The 24,684-nt window shown below is 38.0% G+C and overlaps 1 protein-coding gene across 2 annotated transcripts in view; it reads left to right on the top strand.

Moving 5' to 3' along the window:
* Positions 1 to 24,684, top strand: part of INVS (inversin) — a 130,674-nt gene that overhangs the window by 8,419 nt on the left and 97,571 nt on the right. Inside the window, exon 3 of one of the 2 annotated variants that reach the window (XM_037140803.2) lies at positions 10,834 to 11,000. In XM_037140803.2, the coding sequence (XP_036996698.2) occupies positions 10,834 to 11,000 (167 nt within the window). Of the gene's footprint in view, positions 1 to 10,833; positions 11,001 to 24,684 lie in introns of those variants that run through there. The other variant, XM_053656576.1, reaches the window with a different exon arrangement.

The following is a 24,684-nucleotide window of genomic DNA, read 5'->3' as shown; positions in this document are numbered from 1 at the left end:
ACTTGAAATAGTTCCTATAATTTTATATCCTGAAAGGAAAGAATCCAACAAAAAACAAACAGAAAAAACGATGATGTGAACCAGTGTAAAGTTGATAAATTTACTTACTAATTGGTTCTCTATATTTTCTATTATCTTGTCTCATCAGTGACCTTGAGCCATGGCACAGCTCATCTTTAAGAATTCTACCACCGTGTCTTCTGTGCAAAAAAAAAAACACTAACGCCTTTGCTCTGTGTTCTTTCCCAACATTTGTATTCTCCTACTAAAATAATAAATATTTCTCAGGATGACAGCTGGGGCGGGGAGAGGTGAGAGGGTGGAGGGATGGAGCAAAAAGGAAAAGGGACTCATGGGCAACAGTGTGATGATTGCAGGGGGGATAAGGTATAGGGGACTAAATGGTAATGGGGAAAAAGGACAGTCAAGAGTAAATAAAAAATAACTGTTTTATCTTAAGCTTCAGTGTATCTTGCATAATACTCTTATGTAGCATGTTTCTTTTTTCTAAACTAGTAACGTAGTACTACAGATGAATTCTGTTTTTCTTGAGTCTTTGCTCACCAACTGTTCAGTGAATTCATTCACGTTAGCATTTTCTGTTTCCCCTTCTCTGTTTCCATGGAGAAGTATGTCAGTGATGTGTTTGCTTCCATAGAAACAGATGAGCATCTCTTTCTACATACACAGCTAATTAAATCGAACACTTTCTGTGCTGCCCAGTGTCCTGGAGGAGTATTGGAGAGGCTTTCCCTGAGTGAGACCTCATTTTAGTAGCAGTTTTTCATGTTTAACCTAATACAATAGATTAATGTTTTAACATAACTCATTACATCCTAGATTCAGATGAATTAGAGCTCCATCCTGGGCCCTAAAAGCATACACATATGTAGTAATATCCTTACATGCTGTGGTTATCATTTATAGATATGTAGCGTCCTCCCTTGACATCAAACTCATATAATTTGAATGAATACCAGACATAGAGTTGACAACAATATTTAGTAGATTCAATCTAATACTGTACAAGTAGAAAGGATACGGATTTTTGAGTCAGACAAACCTGAGTTTTGAGTTCCGAGTTCTGGCTTTGTCATTTATTAGTTGTATTACCTTGACCAAACCACTCAATCTTTTTGAACATAAGTTTCCTCATCTGTAAACTATAGATTATAATGCTCTGCTTATATGAGAATTAAATGAGTAATGACTGTAACACATCTGGGGTGACTTTATTACTGTATTCTATATTTGAAGGTTTCAAAGAGAGTAGATCTTAAAAGTCCTCATCACAGGAAAAAATAATTGTAACTAAGCTTAGCGATGCAACAAAGAATAATACCGCTCTCTTTGTGAGAAACAAACTGAATCATCTGTGAATGTGCACAGTGAATAAAGGTACGGTTGATGTCATCACCGTTGCTGACAGTGTTTGGGGTGGGTGGCAGTGGCTGAGGGACCGGGTGGCACCACTCTGATTCTGCCCCAGTGTTTTTCCCCCTGTCCAAGTTTGGAGCGGGTGTGTCTCTCAGACTCATTTTCTCTTTGTTTTGGACATTTCCCTTACACAGGAGTTAGGTATGGCAAGGAGCCTTATAAGTGGCAGAGCAGTGGCATTTTTCAGGATATTTCTTCCTTTACCCCAACCCTGACCCTAAATGTTTTATAAATGCTTCCTTAATACATATGTGTATGTCAGTATACTCACACATGTATGCATCCATACTAACAACAGTAATAAAATCAGGCAACATTTGCAGATGAATGTTATATGTGCCAGGCACGGTATTGAGTATTTTGCAACTTACTAACTCATTTAATAGCAAAGCACTACAGAGAGTTTCAAGTACTAGTATTACCCCCATTTCATATGTGAGGAAACTGAGGCTTAGAGAGATTAAGTAACTTCTCTAAGAAATAGCATCACTAAGGTTGAAGCCTGGCAGTCTAATTCCGAAACGCATGTTTTCAAGTACTAAGCCCTGAGCTAACACTATATTCCTAAAGACACATTCACATTCAGATGTATGAATGCACAGGGAATGAGACAAAGAAACCCCACTCAGGTCTAAGCCTGACTGGTGATCTTAATGGGTATCTGGATTGGACTTTTCTTAACTCTTCTTTTTTGAGCCTACAGGCCCTTTTGGCAATCTGGTAAAGCTTATGGCTTGTCTCGGAACTATGCTTTTAAGAGTTTAAATATAATATACAGGATTTCAAAGAAAATCAGTTATATTGAAATATAGTTATCAAAGTATTTTTAAATTATGATACAGCAATATATCTATAATCACTTTTTAACCATTAAATAGTGAGATCTAGTGGCAGATCTAACAACTGTGAACATTTCAAAACAGCCATAAGTGTAAATGATATATTAAGATACCACAGTCTTATATGTTATATGTTAAGATATAACAATTATAATGAGTTAATATGTAAAAATATTTTATAAATTCTCAGGGGTCTTCAAAATATATTTTATTCTCATTTTACATTTTAGGACACTGAAATTTAGAAGTTAAACGATTTAGTTGTAGAGCTTACAACTGCCAAATTGAGAGTCAAACCAAATCTCTTGGTTATGAACCCTGTCTTCCTCCCACTGTGCCTACGCTGCCTTCATAACAGTAAGCAGATTCTTTTTAAGTGACCACAGTTGCCTTCCCACGATTGTGACAGTACAAAGATGCGACATAAGAAATGGATAAGAGCAGATGGAGTGCATCTTTGATGCCACGCAAAGGTGACATTTTGGAGCAAACAAATAAGACGTCAGTAAAGAATGCTGGATTTACTTGTGTTGGAGCGTATGGCACCACAGTTATTGTATAGACTGGCACAGCTGTTATTACAAGTGACCGTCATTTCCTCTAACTGTTAGAGTTGGAGCTCTGGTGTCTGCACATGAGAGTCCATTAACCGTACAGACTCCCCTGCTCCAACTAGCCTTAAAATAACTGAATGCAGGGGGGAGGTGGCTTTCCCATCATGGTTCCAGCCCCTCTCTGAGCTGTGCTCCATCTGAGCACGTGCAGAATGCCAGCCCCAGTTAAGCAAGCACCAATTGGCCATGGACTAGAGGCTAGCTCTGCAGTTGCCAGAATAATTAAAATAGCACAGCACACCAGCCAGCTGCTTTTTATATTAGCTGCCCCTGAAGGAAATGCAAATTTACTGGTAAGTGCCTGCCACCTAGTACATATTAGTTTACATCAAAAACCCTGCATTTGTACAACATGTTGCAGTTACCAAACATGTCCAAACAAATCATTTCACTCAGACATCAAAATAAGCGATTGTGTGGGCTGGGCAGGTATTGGCTGAATCTTATAATTGAGGAAACTAAGAAGGTGATAGGGTAGGTAGGTAAAGGCACAGGCCTCTCTTGGCCAGGAAGCTCAGAGCCCAATGGGATCCTCATCACTCAGAATCAAACAGGATCGAAGTGAGGCTGAGTGCTGTTTGTTCTTTTCTTTTTTTAAATTTAATCTTTATTTTTTCTACACATGAATAGGAGATACATGCCTTCAATTTCCTCAAATACACAAATGTTTGCTTATCGGCACCACACATCAGATGGATGACATAACCCAGTAAATCTTTTCTGTTGGGAAGTGTAAATAACCAGTTGCACAGAAGCAAAGCATGCCAGGGATGGAAGAGAAGGTGGAAGTTTCCTGTATATTACATACAGCAGGCTTGGGAAGAGCATAGCAATTGACCTGAAATGCTGTCTTAGGTGGTGAAGTTAACTATTAACCCCATGGTGCTGACTTCAGTTTGGCCTTGAGAAGCTTAATCAGTTAGGATTATCCCAGTATGTGAAGATTACCTCCATCTCTCAACATCAGTACATGTGACCCCAGTTTCTGAATCTTCTCTCACTGAAGCATCCAAGGAGGAATCGCACACACTTCAGGGGAAAATTATACTGCGAAGTGCCGCCATCTTGCTAATACTAGGTACTGCTAATTGCTTAACACTAACAAATAAGATGCCAGTAGAGACAGTTGTTTAGTCATGAAAAACAACCAGACACTAGCCTTGTTGTCGCATATTTTCTGTAAGTATCATTTGAACTCCAGGAGGGCCCAAATGATAAAAGGAATATGCTCTACCAATAATACATTTTAGTTTTGGAAACAATCTCGGATTCAAATGAATCCTCCTCTATAAATGCAATGGTAAATGCAATGACAGAATCTCTGGAATCTTCCGGGTTTTGTATGGAGGCCCTTATGGACAAAATAACCACTAGCAGTTTTACCTCTCAGATGACTTGTGCACAGGGGCTCCTAATAGCACATATATTGAATCAAATGAAAATTGGCCATATATCTCAAAACCAACATGTTGAAAAGAACACTTGTCTCCTCCAGGAAGAAATCTGAATATATTTGTAAAGCTCTTTTAGATTTCAAGAGCTATGGCCTTCCTAGCTGTGTTACCAGTATACACATAAACATGGGTTAGCAAAGTGAGTTATCTGAAAAGCTACAAAGCACTTCTGGGTCCCAATATATCCAATATTGAAATATGTACTGAAATATTTAGAAGTAAAATAGTAACTTAATTACAGGCACAAAACAATTCAGACAGAAATGTGACACCTCCTTCTTCGTCTAACATTTCTATTTCCCCAAAGAACATATTTTATTTGGTCAGTTTTCTTCCCTCATTAGCAGTTTTTAGTCTTCCTAAAACATGCCAAAACGCCTTAAAAGTAACTGGCCTTCCTCTACATCCCTGCCAACACTGGTTTGTTGACTTATTGATGCTAGCCATTCTGACAGGTACGAGGTGATATCTCGCTGTGGTTTTGATTTGCACTTCTCTGCTTATTAGTGAAGTTTAGCAACTTTTCATATGTCTATTGGCCATCTTTATGTCTCCCTTGGAGAAGTATTTATTCAGGTCTTTTGTCCAATTTTTAATTGGGTGGTTTATTTTTGGGGTATTGAGTTGCCTGAATTCTTTGTAAATTTTGGATATTAACCCCTTATCTGATGTATCATTGGCAAATATGATATCTTCTCCCATTTAGTAGGTTGTCTTTTCATTTTGTTGATAGTTTCCCTTGATGTGCAAAAGTTTTTTATAAAGTACATAATTGTCTAACCACTATGCTGTATATCTGAAACTAATATAGAATACTATTGAATCTAAACTACAATTGAAAATGAAAGAAATTAAGATAAAATTATCATTGCCTTGTCTGAAAAATTATAACTGGCTTCCCTTATTCTCAGCTCTTATGAGATTGCCCTCAGCACGTATATGAATACCTGATCAATACCTGTGATGAAAGGAGCAAAAATTTTTCACTTAAAGTGCATGGCAGAAGCCATGCATCTTTTTTTGTTTTTCTTGTCAAGTAAAGTTTATTGAGCTGTATCACGGTAAATATTGTAAGCCTGGCCCTTGTAATGTATGATTATTTAATTTTAACAAATATGTAGTCATGTAATCTCCATCACCACGAAGAAGCAGAACAATTCCATCACACCCCCAAGTTCACATCTGAGCCACTGCTCTGTCTTGTCCCTGTAGTTTTACGTGTTCCAGAATGCCATGTCAGTGAGTCATACAATATGTAACTTGTGCAACTGAGTTATTTACTTAATGCATTTGAGATTTTTTTCCCCATGTTCTTGAGCGGATCAGTAGTAGTTCATTTGTTTTCATTGTTGAGCAGTATCCTATTGTGTGGATATACTAGAGTTTATTTTGTCATTTTTCAGGAACATCTGAGATGTTTCTAGTTTTTAGCAATTACAAGTGGAGCTTCCATAAACATCCACATACAGGTTTTTGTGTGAAAATAAATTTTCACGCTTCTATATGCCCTGTGCAAACACCTAGAAGAGGGATTGTTGGGTCACGTTGTAATGCAATAATAACTAACTTAATAAGAAACTGACATTTTTCCTTAGTGGCTGAACTGTTCTGTATTCCTGCCAGTGATGGCTGAGATTTCTAGTTGTTCTACATCCTCACCGGCATTTGGTGTTATCAGGTTTATTTTGATTTTGTTTTTTCCATTCTGATAAATGTTGTAATGGCATCACATTGTGGTTTGAATTTGTATTTCCCTGTGTATTATGACATGGAACATTTTTTTCTTATGCCTGTTTGGTGAAAAGTCTATTCAGACCTTTGGCCCATCTCTCAGTTACGTTATGTATCTTTTATTGTTCACTTCTAAGAATTCTTTATTCTAGATAGAAGGTTTTATGGGATATATGTTTTGCAAATATTTTCTCCCTATTTGTGGCTTATCCTTTAGTTTTCTTAACAATGTCTTCCAAAGAGTTTTTAATTTAGAGGAAATCTAATTTATCAGTTTTTAATGGATCATTCTTTGGTATCATGTCTAAGAAATCTTTGCCTAACCCAAGATCACATACATGATCTTTCACTCTCATTTGCTTCTAAAACTTTTATGTAGTAATAGAGGTTTTACATTGAAATTTAGGATTGATTTTGACATAATTTTTGTACGTGGTGAAACATTTAGGCTAAGAGTTTGGGGTTTGTTTCTTTTTTGTTTTTGCACATAGATGTCCAATTTTTCCAGCACCCTTTATTTAATACACTATCCTTTGGTTTGCCTTTGCACTTTTTCAAAAAACAGTTGCTCATATCTGCTGCTGTATTCTCAGTTCTATCTTTTTTTCATAGTGAACATTTTAATTTTTTATTGTGTTTTTTTCTATTACCATTTATCCTCCTTATAGCCCACCTACCTCCCACCCTGCAATCACCACACTATTGTCCATGCCCATGACTCCTTTTTCCTTTCTGCACTGTCCCTCCACCTCTGAACCACCCCTCCCCCACAGCTGTCATCCTGCTCTGTCTTACTGATCTCTGTGTCTGGTTTTTTGCCATTTCATTTAAATTGTGATTTTGTTTATTGTTTATAGCATTCCCTTATTTTCTTTTTAATGTCTGCAGGCTCCTTAGTGATGTCCCTTTTTCGTTCTTGATATCAGAAATTTCTCTGTGCTATGTTTTTAATGATCAATTTGATCAGAGATTTACTAATTTTGTTGGTATTTTCTAAGGAACAACTTTTAGCTGTGTTGGTTATTCTCTAGCATTTTTCTGATTTTAATTTCATTGATCTCTGCTCTTATTTTATTATGTACTTCCTCTGCTTCATTGGGTTAATAAATTCATTCTCTTTTTGTGTGTGAGTATATCAAAGTAAAAGGATAGGATATTGATACTTGTATTGATATTCTAATACAAGTATTCAATGCTGTGTATTTCCTTCTAAGCTCTCCACATGTGTAGGGTAGGAACCTTGCAACAGTGTTCTTACTTTCCATTATTTAATTTTTAAAAAATTTCCCTTGAGATTTTATCTTTAACCCATGGATTATCTATGTGTTGATTCCCAAATATTCAATGATTTCCCACTGTTTCTGTTACTGATTTCTAGTTTCATTGCATTATTATCAGAGAATATACTTTGTATGATTTCACCTCTTTAAATTTTAACATTTGTTTTATGACCTAATATATGTTCTATTTTGGAGGATATTACATAGGTGTTTTGAGAGACTGTCTGTCTGGCTATCATTGGGTGACATGTTCAGTAAATATCAGTTATATTCTGCTGCTCTATAGTAGTGTTTAGTTCTTTATCCTTGCTGATTTTTATTCAGTTATTTAAGCAGTTATTAAGAGAGGGGTATTGAAGGTACCAACTCTAATTATGAGCTTTTCCCGTTTTCTTTCAACTCTGTCAGTTTTTGCTGCCTATATTTTGGAGACTGTAGTTCGGTACACACACATCAGTATTGTTATGTATTCTTGATGAATTGGCCCTTTCATCATTGTATAATGTTTTTGTCTGTCTCTGCTGATTGTTTCTTCTCTGGTCTACTTTATCAGGTATTAATATAATCATTCCAGCTTTCTTTTGATTAGTGTTTGTTTACATGATACATTTGCTTAATCTTTTACTTTTAACCTACTTATATCATTATATTTCAGGTGAATTGCTTATAAATAGCATATAATTGGGTCCTTGTTTTGTTTTATTTTTAATCCTCACCTGAGGATATGTTTATTGATTTTAGAGAGAGAGGAAGGGAAGAGGGGGGATGGAGAGAGAGAGACATCGGTGTGAGAGAGAAATGTGGATCGGTTGCCTTTCACACACACCCCTGACTGGGGATCAAACCTGCAACCTAGGTAGTGCCCTCCCTGGGAACTGAACCTACAGTCTTTTGGTGTATACAACACCACTCCAGCCAACTGAGCCACAGCTGGCCAGGGCACTTAGGTCCTCGTTTTTAAACCTATCTCTCTTTTTATTATTGTGTTCATACCATTTACCTTTAATGTAATTATTAATGTTAGGATTTAAATTGTCTAATTTATTATGTTTACTGTTTGTTCCCTCTGCTTATTTTTCTTGTTTCTCTCTTTGTTCTCTGCATTTCTTGAATGTCATGGTATTCCATCTTACTTTATATTTAGTAGGGCTTTTTGTAACAGCTTTATTGAAATTCACCATACATACATACATACATACAATATAATTAACCAGTTTAAGGTGTATTTTTCGATGGTTTTCGTATATTCACAGAGTTGCACAAACATCACCACAGTTGATTTTAGAACAATTTCATTTCCTCCAAAAGAAAGAACTCCTACGTGCTTTAGCTATGACCCCCCAACCCCCAGCCCCAACCTCAGCGCCAGGCAAGCACTGGAAATAGAACTCTGGGTTGACAGCTCTTTCCTCTCCCCCCACCCCGCCCCGCCCACTTGGAAAATACTGTGCCATTGCTTTCTGGTTCCATAGATGCTCATGAGAAACATACTGTCATTGGAATTGTTGCTCTCCTGTAGGTAATGTGTTGTTTCTCTCTGGCTGCTTTCATGATTTTTTCCTTTATCTTTAGTTTTCAGAAATGATTCTGACTGAGTCATCATGGATTCCTTCGGGTTTATTTTGTTTGAACTTTTCTCAGCTTCTTAGGTCTTTAGGTTTGTGTGTTTCACCAAGTATGGGCCATTTCCAGCCATTATTCCTTCAAATACGTTTTCAGCCCTTACTTCTTTTTCCTCTTTTTCTGAGATGATATGAATGATAATACTTTGTTCTTGTCCCACAGAGGCCTGAGACTCTGTCAGTTCCCTCTGTTTCTATCTTTTCTATCGAGTGTTTAGATTGAATAATGTCTGTTGGTCTATAACAAGTTCAGTGGTTTTTTTTTCTGTCACTTCTATTCTACTACTGATCCTGTTCAATAAAGTTTTTATTTTTTTATTTGGTTATCTACTTAACTTATTAAATATTTACCATTCTAAACTTTTCATTTGGTTCATCTTTTATATTTTCTTTCTTTGATGAGACATTCTTCATTTTTCCATTTGTTTCAGTCAGATCATTTTTATCATAGTTGCTTTAAAAATCCTTGTCAGATAATTCTGATATCTCTATCATGACAGTGTTGGTGCCTGTCGATTATCTTTTCTTATCAAAGTAAATATTTTCCTGGCTCTTGGTTTATCTAGTAATTTTGGGTTATGTCTTGTATAGTTTGTATATTGTGTTATGAGACTCTAGATCCTACTTAAATCTCCTGTTTTAGCAGACTGACAACCTATTTCGGTTTGAATGAACATTTTGCTCCAATTTTGTGGACCGTGATTCAAATTTCAAGTTATTTTTTCTGAGCTTTGCAAGGCTTTTCACATCACTGCTGTTCTAACCATGCCATTTTAGAACCTGGCCAGTATTCCACCCAGAGTTCAAGTCTCGAAGTTTTTTTCCAGTTTGATTCTGGTTAATTTCACACATGGGCTGCTCAGAGTTGTCCACAACTTCATGCACCTATTTAAAGAATTTGGTTTCTTCAGCTTCCTCCTCTCCGCAGTACTCCTCCACATTCCAGTTTGGAAGGAATCAAATACCACCTCGTTGCCATCATTTGCTAATTTGGGGCACAATGTCCATGGAGCACAGTGGTTCACAGGGCCCCTCCCCACAGTCGCTGTAATTCTCAGCCAGGAGGAAGGGAATTGCGGTTTCTCTTGTATGTGCTTTGAGTGGAGCAGGTACAGTCAAAAGAGTTTACCCCTGCAGGGCTACCCTCCTCCCAATCTTTTGCCTGGGAGAATAGGCATCTCGGGGGATTTTGTGTCTGCGCCCATTAGTGTCTCTGGTGGACTACTTTTGCACTCAGACTGGATGTATAGAGGAGGCAAAAAAACAAAACCAAAAACCTTCAGGGAACTCACAATCAGGCTGTTCCCGGGGTTTCGTAGTTCTCTATAATCAGTCTCTCTTCTTTTCTCCACTTTTCATATCTTTTTCCCGGGTGTTTAGTTGTAAATAGCAGGAGGATCAGGGCAGTACACACTCGCTCCATATTGTCTAAAATGGAAAGCCAACCATGACTCGTTTTTGTATCTCTCAAAAACATACCACATCACCTACTGTATGGCCTGCACCAAGCATTTGTTGGCAAAAGAAAGGAGGGAGGAAAATTAGTTGCTTCACATCTCACAATGTTAATTTAGCATAACATGTTGTTAAGAATATGGCCTTTAGAGTCAACAGTCATTTTGAATTTTAGCTCTACCACCAATGTAATATAAACAAGCTCCTTTACTTCTCTGAGCATCAGTTTCCTGTAATATGGGGATGGTAATATTTATCTGATAGGGTCAGTAAAAATGAGGTACTGTATTTAATGCATTTAGCACAGTGCTTGATAAACACTCAGTAAATGTAGTTCATAATCATATTAGTAATAACAACAACAATTATCAAATGTCACCATCTGTTTCTTTTACTCGTAGGAAACGCTGCCCTTAAAGACAAAGAGGATCAGTTTGGGAGAACACCCCTTATGTACTGTGTGTTGGCTGACAGGCTGGACTGTGCAGATGCCCTCCTGAAGGCGGGCGCGGATGTTAATAAAACTGACCACAGCCGGAGAACAGCCCTGCATCTTGCAGCTCAAAAGGTGAGATGTAAAATTACTTTGAAGTATAAGCGTTTTGTGTGGTAGTTATTACTTGGTGCATGGAACTGTGCAATGGACAGATGATAAATCACAAGTGTATGAATCTTAGTTTCATATGTTTTCTCTACAGTTAGTCTCAAAACTGCAGATAGTAAGGCACGAATAAGCAGCAGTGGCTACTTTTACTAATTCTCGTTTCTCAAACAGTAGATTTTATTGTATGATCTAAGGTTAAGTCAGGGAAAAGGAGTAAAAATTGTATGTACAACTTTGTGATTGAACTATATTACAAATCAATTTGTGCATGGAAAAAAGCAGTTAACAAACATCACATGAGATGTTAATAGTGGTTGTGTTTAAATATCGGGAATATTGGGAATTTTTGTACTTTCCACTGTTTAAAATTTTTTGTTTAATGGGTACTACTTTTGCAATAAAAATCTATAGTCTCCCCTAAAATATGGGACAGTTTAGGGGCATCACAGAATTTTATTTTCTGAAAGTTTTCAATTTTTAAAAAATCTAAAGCTGTATTACCTATTTAAATGATTTCAAAAAATAAAAATGGGAAGTTTCAAATTTATTTAAAAATCTTTGTACCCTGAAAACTATCTTCCCACCATAAAATTTTGGTCTATAAAATCTATTTCTAGTGCCTGGTGTTTTTCTTTTTTTTTCTTTTTTTTATTTTAGACTTATGTTATTTTTTGTGTGTAAAAAGCAATAAAAATTAGGTAGTTCAAGCAGAAACTAATATTAGAGTTATTTCCTGTCTAAAAGTGAACCAGAATAGCATATTAATTGAAGGGTTAGAAAAATACCTTTTCATTAGTTGATTACATAAAAAGAGACTGACATTAAGATATACTGTTGGATATGCTAGTTATATGTTAGGTGTATGTCAGGTTATTTCCAAAGTTACTGCTTTTGAATTTGCTTTTCACTATAGTAATTTAAAAAAAAACTCTCTCATTTTCAGTCTCACTTTTAACTACTACTCAGGTACTTACAACCTTTCACCTAGGCTTGTCGGCTGTTAAAATTATTCATTCAGAAAGGGTGACTCCATTTAACTTCTTTTCATAAAGTAGACATTTCAGACTGGGAATAAGCCCAATATTAAGAATTTGATCTTTTAAAATTGTGATTCATTTAGATTTAAAAATCAACTTCAGAAATGCTAATGGGAGAAGACTAACATAATATCAGTGGATCATGTGGGGAAAAATGAGTATCTAAGCTGATGATCCTGCAGTAAGACATTTTAGCAGGGGTGTGAAATGAAAGAGAGAGTGCACACCCAGCCATGCCATTTAGCTGTACGTCTCTCCACAGGATGCAGTGCCTTGTTTCCTTTTGCTCTTCGTTTTGCCTTTATTTTCTTAATTGTGATTTTTTAATGTCAAGGAATAAATAGAACTATGATTTACATGTCACAATTTACATAGCTGACTTCATAAATAACAAGTCTCATGTTCTTTCGGCTATCTGGTAACTATGCATTTCCCAGCTCTGTGCTGCAATTTGTTTTTCTGTGTTGCCAAAAGCAGTGATATATCTTTAGGCTATCCTAGTATTGGTAGAGTTTCCAGAATAAGGTTGGTAATAATTCTTTAGTACTCTGTCTGTGCATGTCAAACCTGGGTATTGTGTTTGATCTTGTGCTTCATACAAAAAACACCATTATTAAGAAATCAAAGTTTGCATAGATCAGGAAGGAATAAGATGGTGCAGGGTCTAGAAATAATTTTTGCAGAGTAGTGGTAGATGACATACCTTCCAGGTCTGCAGCACACCCTGCCTCTGAGCAGACACAAGCACAAGCTCTCTTTAGAGAAAACTTCTTCACCTTAAATGTCTGGGACATTTTTAAACAGATCAAACATTATCCACAGTGAAACACATGAGGAAGCAATCTACCATGAATAAGAGCAAAAATGATAAGCAGGTTTATTCCATCAAAAACATTAGGTATTGCCATCATTAGAAACACAATATAAAATAACCATTGATGGAATGTCTAAAGATATAAGAGAAGAAATCAGAAAAATGAGCAACCCATAAGAAACTGTCATAACAAAGCATAAGATCTGACCATGACCACTTATTTTAGAATAACCCATCTGCCAAAAACATCTCTCAAAACTGAGCAAAATATATACAGTACATTGTTTAAAGGCACCGAGAGCAGTCAGCATAAGCAAGATCTAAGAAACTGCGCTCATTCAGAAAAGGGAAGCATGTGAAATTAGCTCCCTATTTATTCTGACTTTTTCCTTAAGGCATTTTCCAAATTGGATTTCAAAAGGCAACCCAAGCCGGAAGCTGTAATCTTTGTAGGCTGAGAAACCCAGATAGCGCTTGGAGCTGGCGGTGCCTGGGTCTTGCAGGGCAGAGTCCTGGAGAGAAGGCAACTGCAGGGAAGGAACTCAAAAATCTGGGTATAGACCCCTCACAAATTATTAGCAGATTCCTAAACTGCGCTGTTATGGGGTGAGGCTCTCAAACCCAGTAGTAAACAACAGCTGGGAAACTAAAGAGCTAAGCAGACATTGTTTTAAAATTATACTATATTCTCAAATATTTTGTGATATAACAAATAACTTTTGTGTAGGGGTCCATCCATTATCATTTTAAAACATACGAATAACCAATTTTCTCAGGACAACCTAGCTCATTAATTTTCAGCCATTTAGCATCCGATGTGGGCTCGTGCCAGGCTTTTGTACTATGTGCTCCATGTGCTTTTATTTTTTAATTTTTTAAATGAAGGGTCCTGACTACTAGGGGGCTACTTAGGAAATAAGAAAATTGAATTTACATGATCACAGTACTTTAGGGGGACTAATAGGGCAACTCAAGCTACTTTAGAAGAAGAGAGTAGAGTTATATAGAAAGCTATGCAGAGAGAAGAAGTTGGGTCCAAGAGACGTATTTGTGAAGGTAGAACTGTTCATTCAGTAAGTAGTTACCAAATGCCTATTGTGTAGTCATGCCATGTATCTAGAGAAATCATTAAAAAATGAATCACATATGTCTGCTATGATTAAGGACTGTCAGTACTGAACCTCTCTGATATATCAGATATCAATTATTCTTTCCAGGTATTGCCTTTCCACTAAATTCTGTTATCTGTGAACTCAGAAGTGTGCCATTTATGCAATCATCAATACTCCTGTATCTGTGCATGCATTCGTTCATCCTCCATGTTGAAACTGTTACTGTGTAACAGGTACTGTGCTAGGCCTTGGAATACAAAAAGGTGAAAGACATGGTTCCTGCTCTTAACGTGTTTGCAAAGATCATGGGTAAATATAAGTGATAATTAAAGTGGGTCTGTCTACCTTCCAATACCAAAGCATTTTATAAAATATCAATGGCCACAACATGTAAAGTCATTGTTATTATTATTGACCTGAAGAGCAACCATTCTCATATGTTTTTGCTTTTTTTTTTTTTGATAGCGAACTATATTATGTTATCTTTCTTGAGGGAAGAAAAATTCCCTCAAGAAAGTAGGGAAGATTTACGTTCCTGTAGAGTTCCGTTCACATCTCTGTCAGGGCCCCATAATCCTGTACTGTCTCTAGTGCTTGCTTGTCTCTTTCCCACTAGAGCTCCAGGCAAGAACCTCATTTTATTTATTTTCGAATCCCCCCAGAATCTTACAGTGTCTGACATATCTAGGTTGAATGAATGAATGTATATTATGTTACTTATATTGAAAGTTATTATTAATACAAATGCTAGACATTTTGTTTATTAGAAACATTCATCCACTTTCAAAATACATATATGGGAAAATCTTATTGAACTGTGGTGATTGGCTTAGTTATTTTGACACATATTCACTTCTCTGGAAACAAATTACTGTTAGTCCAAACAGCCAGGGAAATAGTACCCATGAGAATAAAATTAATCTCAATCTACTGAATATCTGCCTCTAATTTGTTTCTCGTTTAGTACCCTTGGTTTAATCCAAGAAAGCAATCAGTCATACCTTTTCTGGGTTTCTCACAAGAAATATCTAATTATTGGAAATGTTTTGCTCCAGGGAAGCTACTATTTCTCTGACTTCCACAGATACATTTATTGTTAATAAGGGTCAAAAAACTTTGGCAGTCTTACTAAATGCTCATAGTTATGCATTTTTAATTTGGCTTCAAGAAGATTAAGGTTACGCACATTGAAAAATTATATCATGTTAAACACAAAAATTAAAGAAGATTCAGGTTATAGTTTGGTTTTTTTCTTTTTTAAATCACAAACAGAATTCTCTATTCATCAGTGAAAACTTATTATTAATCAGTTTTCAAAATATGTTGTTTCCATGTTAATGATTTACCAAAATTAAAGGAGCAGAGTAGAAAAACTCTGAAACTCCCATTCTTTATTTTATCCTGAAGTTCCCAAACTAGCATCTAGTTTGTCCCCTCTGATCTATGAACCTGCCCTCTGGTTTTCCAGTTTAGAAACCGCTGTCAAATATTTATCATCTTACGTTCAAATGAGTGTCCCAACCAAAACTGGAGTTGGTCTATTTTAAAACAAATCTGAGAATTGAAATCAAAACCTCTCTGTCTTTTAGTACTTTGATTGTGCCTAATATTCTTCTACTTGCATGGAGGAAATTTATAGTCACAAGGAACAACATATCAACACATCTTGATTAAAATCATTACTTTGACATTTTCTAACATAGCTCTAGGAAGGAAGAAAATATTTACTTTCATTGTTGCCTCATAGCAGTTAGAATCGTTGAATTATCTTTTTATTTTTAATATATAAGTAAGCTGAGGTATAGTTTGAGTTCTTCAAGGCCATTTTGTCACTTGTAGAGTCAGGAATTAGCTTATTTTCCTGATTTCCAGCTCACTGCTCTTGATAAGGCTTCACTGACAGAGAAATTACATGCTCCTCTGAAGCTTTCTTTCTCAGACTCTGGTTCATTCTGACCTCAAGTAATTTCCAAATCCAGTTTCCCAGTCAAAACCCCAGATGCACCTGAAGGTTTCTTTCTCGTGGGCCAGGTTCAGAATTTGGGCTGAGAGCTTCTGCCTCTAGATTCAATGTGTCTCCTTTATGATGTAATACCTCTCAAACACAGTAGATCAGCCTTGCAGATTATATTTTAACGTCTACATGGCTTGCAGAATTTTGTTTTGAACATGATCGCATATGTTACAACCATATTCATGTTCTAATCATCTTTATCCCTTCACTGACCCCCCACTTTTACTAAGTCATAAAAATACAAGCATCTGCTCTCCATGAATAGGTTAGAGATCCTCACAAATCTAGATTCCCATGGAAACCAATCAGAAGCTAAAAGGAAAAGAAAGAGTATATATTGAATTTCTCTGAGACCTACAGCTTGTTTTTCATTAGAGTCATGCTGATCTCTTTCAAACTCTGGGCATGGGCCAGGAATATTTTTACAGCTGATAAAAAAGGGACTTCAGATTCATTTACTTTCATTTAAACTTTTAAACATTAATTTTGTACATAACATTATGAGGGAGGAACAAAATTTTCTCTACCCTTCCAGGTTGTGCTGCCTGGTCTAATTAAATTTACACGAGACAGATTAACAAGAGAAAATAACCAAACTTAATTACATATGTATGGGAACCCCACATTCTTGAGAGAGTCAGAGACAGAAAGTTAAAATGAGGTATACATGGCATTCTGAGCTAAGGATGACGAGAGGCATCTTGAGGCTTCAGAACGGAGGAAGGTCATTCTCAGGATGAGAGCAGATGTTCGGTGATTAGAAGTTTGCCCTGCCATATAGATAAATCATGAGAAGTTCCTTCTGCTAATAAATCTTATTATGGGCAAAGCCGCAAATTTAAATTCTTTAAGGCAAAGGTAAAAATTCTCATGAGCCCACAGCATCTTGATTGCCTTTAGCCCAATATAACTCACATAGAAAAATGGTACATGTTGGAGAGGCCTGTTCTGAACCCCTTCAACATCAATTCTAAAGAAAACCTAAGCATTAATTTGCTAATTACCTTCTTATGTCATAAGACCATATTTGTCCATATAATTTCCCCTTTTTTCCCTATTCCTACTTGTACGAAGAGAGAGAGGGAATCCAGGCCCACTATTCCTGTAGTGTGAATTTTGTCAGCCCCTGGGCGCGATGTTTCCCCTGATTAAGCATAAGGCCCCTATACCTCTTTTGGCTGTTAAGCTTTTACAAAGCTCAAATAATAATTTACTAATATGGTAACAGAACTATAACCAAAATACCAAAGTAAGGGAACTGAAGAAGCCAGGGAGGAGGCAACTGGGGAGAGCAGGTTGTTCATTTGAATAAGGCCATCAAAATCATCTTCATTGAAATGTTAACACTGGAAGGAAGAATTGAAGGAGATGAGGAAGTTAGCTGTGTAAGTGGCTGAGGGAAGAACTTTTTTTGTTCCAGGCGGAAGGAACAGTCAGCACAAACACCTTATAGTGGGAGCATGCCTGGAATGTTTGAGGAGTAACAAGGAGGCTAATGAGATGTCATGATTGAGCAAGAGAAGAGCAGTAGGTAGAGCAGTAGGTGATGAGGACATGAAAGAAATGGTCACCAGATCCCATAGGGCCTTTTGGCCACTGTTAGGAATATGTTTTTACTGTGAATGTGATGAGGCATTGGAAGATTCAGAGCAAGGGATATTCTGACATATATCTTAACATTGTAATTGTTCCGGCCAAGAAATGTTGCTCCAGTTTTATTTACTCTGACCTATTCATTCTTCACATAATAACTTCTTCCCTAGTCCCTTTTACCATATATGCACGCAGTTGCTTAAATTCTTCTGAAATAAGACACCTGGTGTAGAATAAAATGTCAGTTGGTCTGATGACCATTAACATTTTGGCAAGCAAACACAGTTGATTCATGTTTAAGGTTTTTCCAATAAAATCTCAAAGTCTGCTTTATGCTTAAGAATGCTTATACTAATCCTGTATTCATACTGTTGTGGTTTTGGACCCAAGTGTAGCATCTTATTATATCCATATTTAATCATTTCTTTGAACTTCCCAGACTTAGGTAGAGTTTACCATTACCTCCTGTGTTCCTCCAGTGCCTACGTACTCAACCACTGTTACGTCACCTACCACGCGGAACCATATTTATTTGTTTACACATTTGATTTTCCCACAGACAGTGAACATATTAATATCAGGACAAGTGTCAGAGTCGTCTCTTTATTTCAGTGCCTAGTGCATAACTAATATCCAGTTCATGCTCGGTGAATTGAATTGGGTACATCGTGCAAGCTGTCAAGGTCCTCTTGGTTCTCGACTCTGTCATTCAGTATAGCTGTCATTTATCTCATTGTGAGTCACCAGAATTTTCATCCTGGTCTTTGATATCAAAATAGATCCTGCCTGCAAAAAAGTGTAAGTACCGAAACACTGCTACTAAAATTAGCTTCACCAATTTAAAATACGATTTTATTCTTTCTTTCTTTATACTTGTCTAAACAATGTCATCAGTGGTAACTAGGTCTCTTGAAAATTGTTTCTAATCTATGAGAGTCCACTTGTTTGCCATTCCAATTCTGATGTATATAAAATTCATTTATTCATTTGTTCAACATTTTTAGTATTAACTATGTTTTGGGCATTATATTATTTATATGACAAGATCTGTCTGGAAAAATTCCAGCCATTGTTAATATAAGAAGAACAGTTTGCGTGAACTGATGTCCCCTGGCAGCCAAAGAGAGTGGACTGGAATGCACATGTGTGAATAATGACAACTTCACTGTACTAGTCAGTGGGAGTGGTAGATGCTGTTGAGTGAGCATGTGTACTGTGTGGCTGTCACATTCCAAATGACTAAGCAAGTAGAGCAATGAATCTGCATCAAATTTTGCATTAAGCGTGAACATTCCTCCACGGAAACTATTAGGATGATTCAGAAGGCCGCAGCTGTGGGCCTCTGGTGATTGGAGCTTCATCGTGACAGTGTGCTGGCTCGTGCATCACATCTTGTACAGAGCTTCTTGGTAAAACAAATCACCCAGGTGACTCAGCCCCACTATAGCCCAGATTTGGTGCCCTGCACAAAAGATTTTGGCTTTTCCCTAAACTAAAATCACCTTTGAAAAGGAAGAGATTTCAGACTGACAGTGAGATTGAGGTAAAGACAACAGGGCAGCTGATGGCAATTGGGAGAACCGTGTGAGGTCCTAAGGTGCCTACTTTGAAGGGTCTGAGGCATCACTGTCCTATGCACAATGTTTCTTGTATCTGGTATCTTCTTCAATAAATGTGTCTATTCATATTACATGGCTGGATACTTTCTGGAGAGACCTCGTGTGTCTTGAAATATTAAATCCAACCTGTGTATAAATATTTAAAGTCTTTCAGATTCTGAGTCATCATGAAATTAATATTTCACCAATAAAACTAGTCCTTTTCAAAAACTTTATTGAGAATAGTCAGTTGGTTGAGAATAGTCTCAACCAAACTTTATTGGTTGAGAATTGGTATCTCAACCAATTTTAAATTTCACAAGACATGGTATGTATCTTTTAAAAACTTTTATTCACATCCTTTCTATCTCTTTGTAATTCATCAGCCTAACTCTGCAAACCATTTGTTAGGAATTTGAGCTAAAACATCAGACTGTACTTACAAACTTCTAGCCATGTATGTAACTGTTTGGTGGTTTCAGTGTTTTGCAGATTGTAAGCTAATGCATCCTGTGTGTGTTTCTGTGTTGTGTGTACATGTGCACACAGGTGCATGCTTTAAATTGATATTTAATTGAATGGTAAGGTACATATATATCAAATGTTAAATATACCGTGAATGTTCATAATGCACAGTCTGAAACTGGGAAAAACCTTCAATCTGTAAATCAAAGCATAGAAGCAATAGGAGAAAGATTACTACATATGGCTATATAGAAGTAAGAAAGACTTTTCCCTCCCAGAAAACATCATAAGCAAATAAAAAGGAGACAAATTGGAAAACAATATTTGCAAGTTCTATAATTTAATTAACAAAGGGTTAATATGCCTAATAACTAAATGGAAAAGAAAAAGACCAATGACTAAAAAACGAGCAAGAGATAAGAACAGATAGTTGAAAAGAAAATGCAAGTGGTCCTTGCATATGTGAAAATATGCTCAACATTGTTTGGCATAAGAGAAATGCAAGTTAAAATTACGATGAGATCATGTTTTTCATCTGTCAGATTGGCAAAAGTCAAAAAGTTTGACAATGTGCTCTGATGATAAAACTGTTGCTGGAGGGAATGAAAAATAATACCACCTGTATGGGGAGGGAATCTTAACAATATCCAGCAAAATTAACTAGAATATGCATTTACCTTTGTCTCAATATTTTCTCTCCTAGGAATCTATGCCAAACATATAGTAATGAAAAATAAACGATGGATGCACAAGGCTCTTTAATTGCAGTGGAATTAAATAGCATTGTATTTAAATAGCATTGTATTTACACAGTGGAATACTATGTAGCTGTAAAAAGTAATGCAAAATATTTTTTATCTCCTAAACCACACTCCCATAGCTGTCCTCTTGCTCTCTGTCTATGAGCCTGTCTCTGTTCTGCTGGTTTGTTCATTTTGTTAATTAAGTCCACATATGAGTGAAATCATATGGTATTTGTGTTTCTTTGACTGGCTTCTTTCTTTTTCTTTTCTTTGTTTTTTGTTGTTGTCTTTTAAGTATGTTTTATTGGTTATGCTATTACTGCTTTCCCAATTTTCTCCTGCTTTATCCCCCCTCCACCCTGGCCCCCCACCCTCCAGCATTCTGTCCCCTGCTTTAGTTCATGTCCATGGGTTGTGCATATAAGCTCTTTGTCTGACTGGCTTATTTCACTTAGCAGAATGTTCTTCAGGCCCATCCATGCTGTAACAAAGGGTAAACTTCTCTTCTTTTTTGTGGCCGAGTTCTATTCCATTGTGTAAATGTCCCATAGTTGTTTTACCCACTCATCTACTGATGGAAGCCTGGGCTGTTTCCGTATCTTGGCAATTGTAAATAATGCTCAATGAATATAGGGTGCTTATGTTCTTTCGAACTAGTGTTTTGGGTCCCTCCGGATATATTCCCAGAAGTGGGATAGCTGGGTCAAAAGGCAGATCGATTTTTAATTTTTTGAGGTATCTGCATACTGCCTTCCATAGTGGCTGCTCCAATCTGTATTCCCACCAACAGTGCAAAAGGGTTTGCTTCTCCACATCCTCACCAGCACGTGGTGTTCGTTGATTCACTGATGATGGCCATTCTGACAGGTATGAGGTGATACCTCATTGGGTTTTAATTTGCATTGCTCTGATAATTAGTGACATTGAGCATCTTTTTTTTATGGCCATCTGTATGTTCTTCTTGGAGAAGTGTTTATTCATGTCCTTTGCCCTGATTTTTTTTTTCTGGTGATATTGCTAATCTTTTTTTTTCTTCTTCTTTTTCCATATTTTTTTATTTAGTTATTTTTCAAGTACAGTTTTTGTCTATTTCTCCCATCCCAGCCCCCCCGCCCCATGCTCCCCACCTCCCTCCCATTTCCACCCCCCCTTAGTTCTCGTCCCTGTGTCCTTCATATTTGTTCCTCCAAATCCCTCCCCTTTTCCCCCTTAAATTCCCTTCCCTCTCCCCTCTGGGATTGAGTTTTACAAGTTCTTTACAAATTTTTTATATTAACCCTGTATCAGATGTATCAGAGAATATGTTCTTCTATTTTGGAAACTAATATTATATCTTGCTACTTTGCTGAATCCATTTATTAGTTTCAGTGTTTCTAGGTAGAATCTTTAGTATCTGTATAGTATCGTGTCATCTGCAAATAATGACAGTTTTATTTCTTCCTTTCCAATTTGGATGCCTTTGATTTCCTTCTTTTCTCTGATTGCTGTGTCTAGGACTTCCTCTACTCTGTTGGATAAGAGTAATGAAAGTGGACATCCCTGCCTCTTTCCCTGTCTGAAGGGAAATGCTTATAGATTTTGCCCGTTGCATATGATGTTGGCTGTAGGTTTGTCATATGGGGCCTTTATTGTGTGCACGTATGTTCCCTCTATTTCCACTTTGCTGAGAGTTTTATCATAAATGGAGGCTAGATGTCATCAGATGCTCTTTCTGCATCTATTGATATGATCATATAATTTTTACCCTTCATTTTGTTTATGTTTATGTATCACAGTAACTGATTTGCAAGTATTATACCAACCCTGCATGCCAGGAATCAACCCCACGTGATCACTCTGCATGGTCTTTTTAATGTACTGCTGGGTTCAGTTTGCTAATATTTTGGTGAGGATATTTTGTTTGCATCCATGTTCATCAGGGATATTAGCTTATAATTTTCTTTCTCTGTAGTGTCTTTATTTGGTTTTAGAATTAGGATAATGCTGGCCTGGTAAAATGAGCTTGGGAGTCTTCCCTCCTCTTGAATTCTTTGGAGTAGTCCTGACTGGCTTATGGCCCTGGGGTCACACTTACCACAATGGTGTCTACCCTGAGATTATTGACACACTTATTAAAGGGCTTTTCCTCCCCTTAACCTGTGATCACTAATCCATCTGGAATTGCCCTTTGAAATAATCAGAATGCAATTTCAGATAAAAACAAACAAAATATGTGAGTGGACACAAAAAGGTATCTATTATAAGATTCCATTGATAGGAAACTTCCAGAATAGGTAAAGCAACAGAGACAGAAATCAGATCAAAGGTTGCCAAGGGCAAGAGGAGTGGTGGGTGTCTTCTTCTGGTGGACCACGTGATGCTGGTGCAACCTCATGAAAGTACGTCATGCTCAGGAATGGCACAGATTTAAAATACGGACAGTACCTTTTATTTATTATTGTAAATGATAAAAATAGAAAAGCAAAGGATAAAAATATAAGAAAAAAAGGAACCCCCAAAAGTAAAATTTTAAAAAATAGAAAACCGAATCATACCATGGAGAAAATAAAAGGTATGTCACACCATAACAATGAAAGCAAATAAAAGAAACATCAGAGAGTGAAGGAAAGCAAATTCAGAATGAAGGAAAGCAACGGGCAGCTCTAGAGCTGGCCCCGATTCATTTTCCAGGGGAGCCCCCTCTCTGTGGTGGGAACCAGGACAGGGTTGAGGGAGGGCTCTTCAGGCAGGGATGGCGGGGCCTCAGTCAGGTCAGGAGGTGCTGCACAGGCCAGCCCTGGCTTCAGGAGTGCAGCCAGAGTGGCCACTGGAGATGCCTCCACTGCCGGAGGCAAACACTCTTCCAGGTCCAGAGCAGCCTCCTGGGCTGGTGCTGGAGTCACGAGAGGAGAAAAGTTCACCAATGTGTCTGCATTTCTGTGTGCTCCCTAAAGACAGAACACAGACAGAGCCCAACACCCACCCAGGACATCCTTTCACACGGGCAGTCCAGCACATGGGCCGTCTGAGGCTGGTCTTTGCTCCTGGCCAGCTTCTCCGGGTCCTCCCTGTGTGTCTGGCACTGACCCCTCCCCATAAGCTTGTATGGGTCTCTACCCCGACGCCAACCCCACCCTCCACCTCCTTGGGCTCCTGGTCACCCAGCCCTGTGTGTTGAATGTGGGCACTGTGCCCCAGGCTGCAGTCTGAAGTGATGAGCTGGCTGTAGAGCCCAGGAGCCTGTGGGGGCGATGTCCTTCTCCAGCCATCCACTGGGCCTGGTAACCAGTCACCTTGGGTCTACCCTGGCCCTGAACGATGTGGCACACCTGCCTCTCGCTGGCAGACATGGGGCAACGGTCTTCAATGACCAGCTGTCATTCCTCAGTGACCTGGGTGGAACTCTGCAATGATAGTGACCGGCAGCCAGTCCAGTGGCCTTAAGCCCTGCCCTACCTGGTCATAGTCATTTAGTTGCTGTTGCTTCTTCCCACTGGACCTTCTGCTTCCAGATCCAGCCCAGCCCCATGTCTGCACAGACTTCCACACTAAGAAAATGCAATTCACCTCCAGGGCTTGGGATAAACCATGGCAGAGAGCACCGGCCACACTCAACATCTACCCAACCAGCCTTGACTTAGGGTGTGAACATGACCGGCCCACCAGGCTGCTAACTACCCTGTCCTGTTCCCACTTGGGCAGACTCCCCTGGTGAATTCCCTTACACACACATACACAGACACACACACAGGGAGGGGACATAGGGCTGTTTAGGTGAGATCAGAATGGTGGTCTGGCTCAAACAGAACTGTCCTGGGCCATTCTGTGTTACCTTTGGGTCCCACCGTGAAAACGGCCACAAACAGTGTCTGGGATGAGTGTGGACTCAGCAGCAGCCATGGTGGAACATACTATCACTGCTGCCTCCTTTGGGGCCACAGCCTCAGGACACACTGGCAAATGACAAGAAAACATCCTGTCAGGTGTCAAAGTGTCCAGTGAAATGAGCCAGGGAGAGGCAGATTTAGAATGTGGCTGCCTGGTTACCAGGGTTCCAAGTTTGTTGGGCTCTGTCGTCAGGGAGAGAGGTCACTGCACAGTGCAGCTCAGTGTAGTGAGGTCACTGCCTGGGTCCCCTACCCCGAGCATCTCCTCGGAAAAGACCACTGACTACACTTCTATTTTTCCTTTTTGCACAGTTTTTTTTTACATTACCATTCATCCCCTTAAGCCCCTCTCTCCCATAGTCAGCACTCTCTTGTCCACATCTATGAGTCCTTTTTCCTTTCTGCT

This window comes from Artibeus jamaicensis, unplaced genomic scaffold (genome assembly GCF_021234435.1).
Source record: "Artibeus jamaicensis isolate MK-2021 breed Jamaican fruit bat unplaced genomic scaffold, CSHL_Jam_final scaffold_1964, whole genome shotgun sequence".
NCBI classification, from domain to species: domain Eukaryota; kingdom Metazoa; phylum Chordata; class Mammalia; order Chiroptera; family Phyllostomidae; genus Artibeus; species Artibeus jamaicensis.
This window is presented reverse-complemented; position numbering and strand designations above follow the sequence as displayed.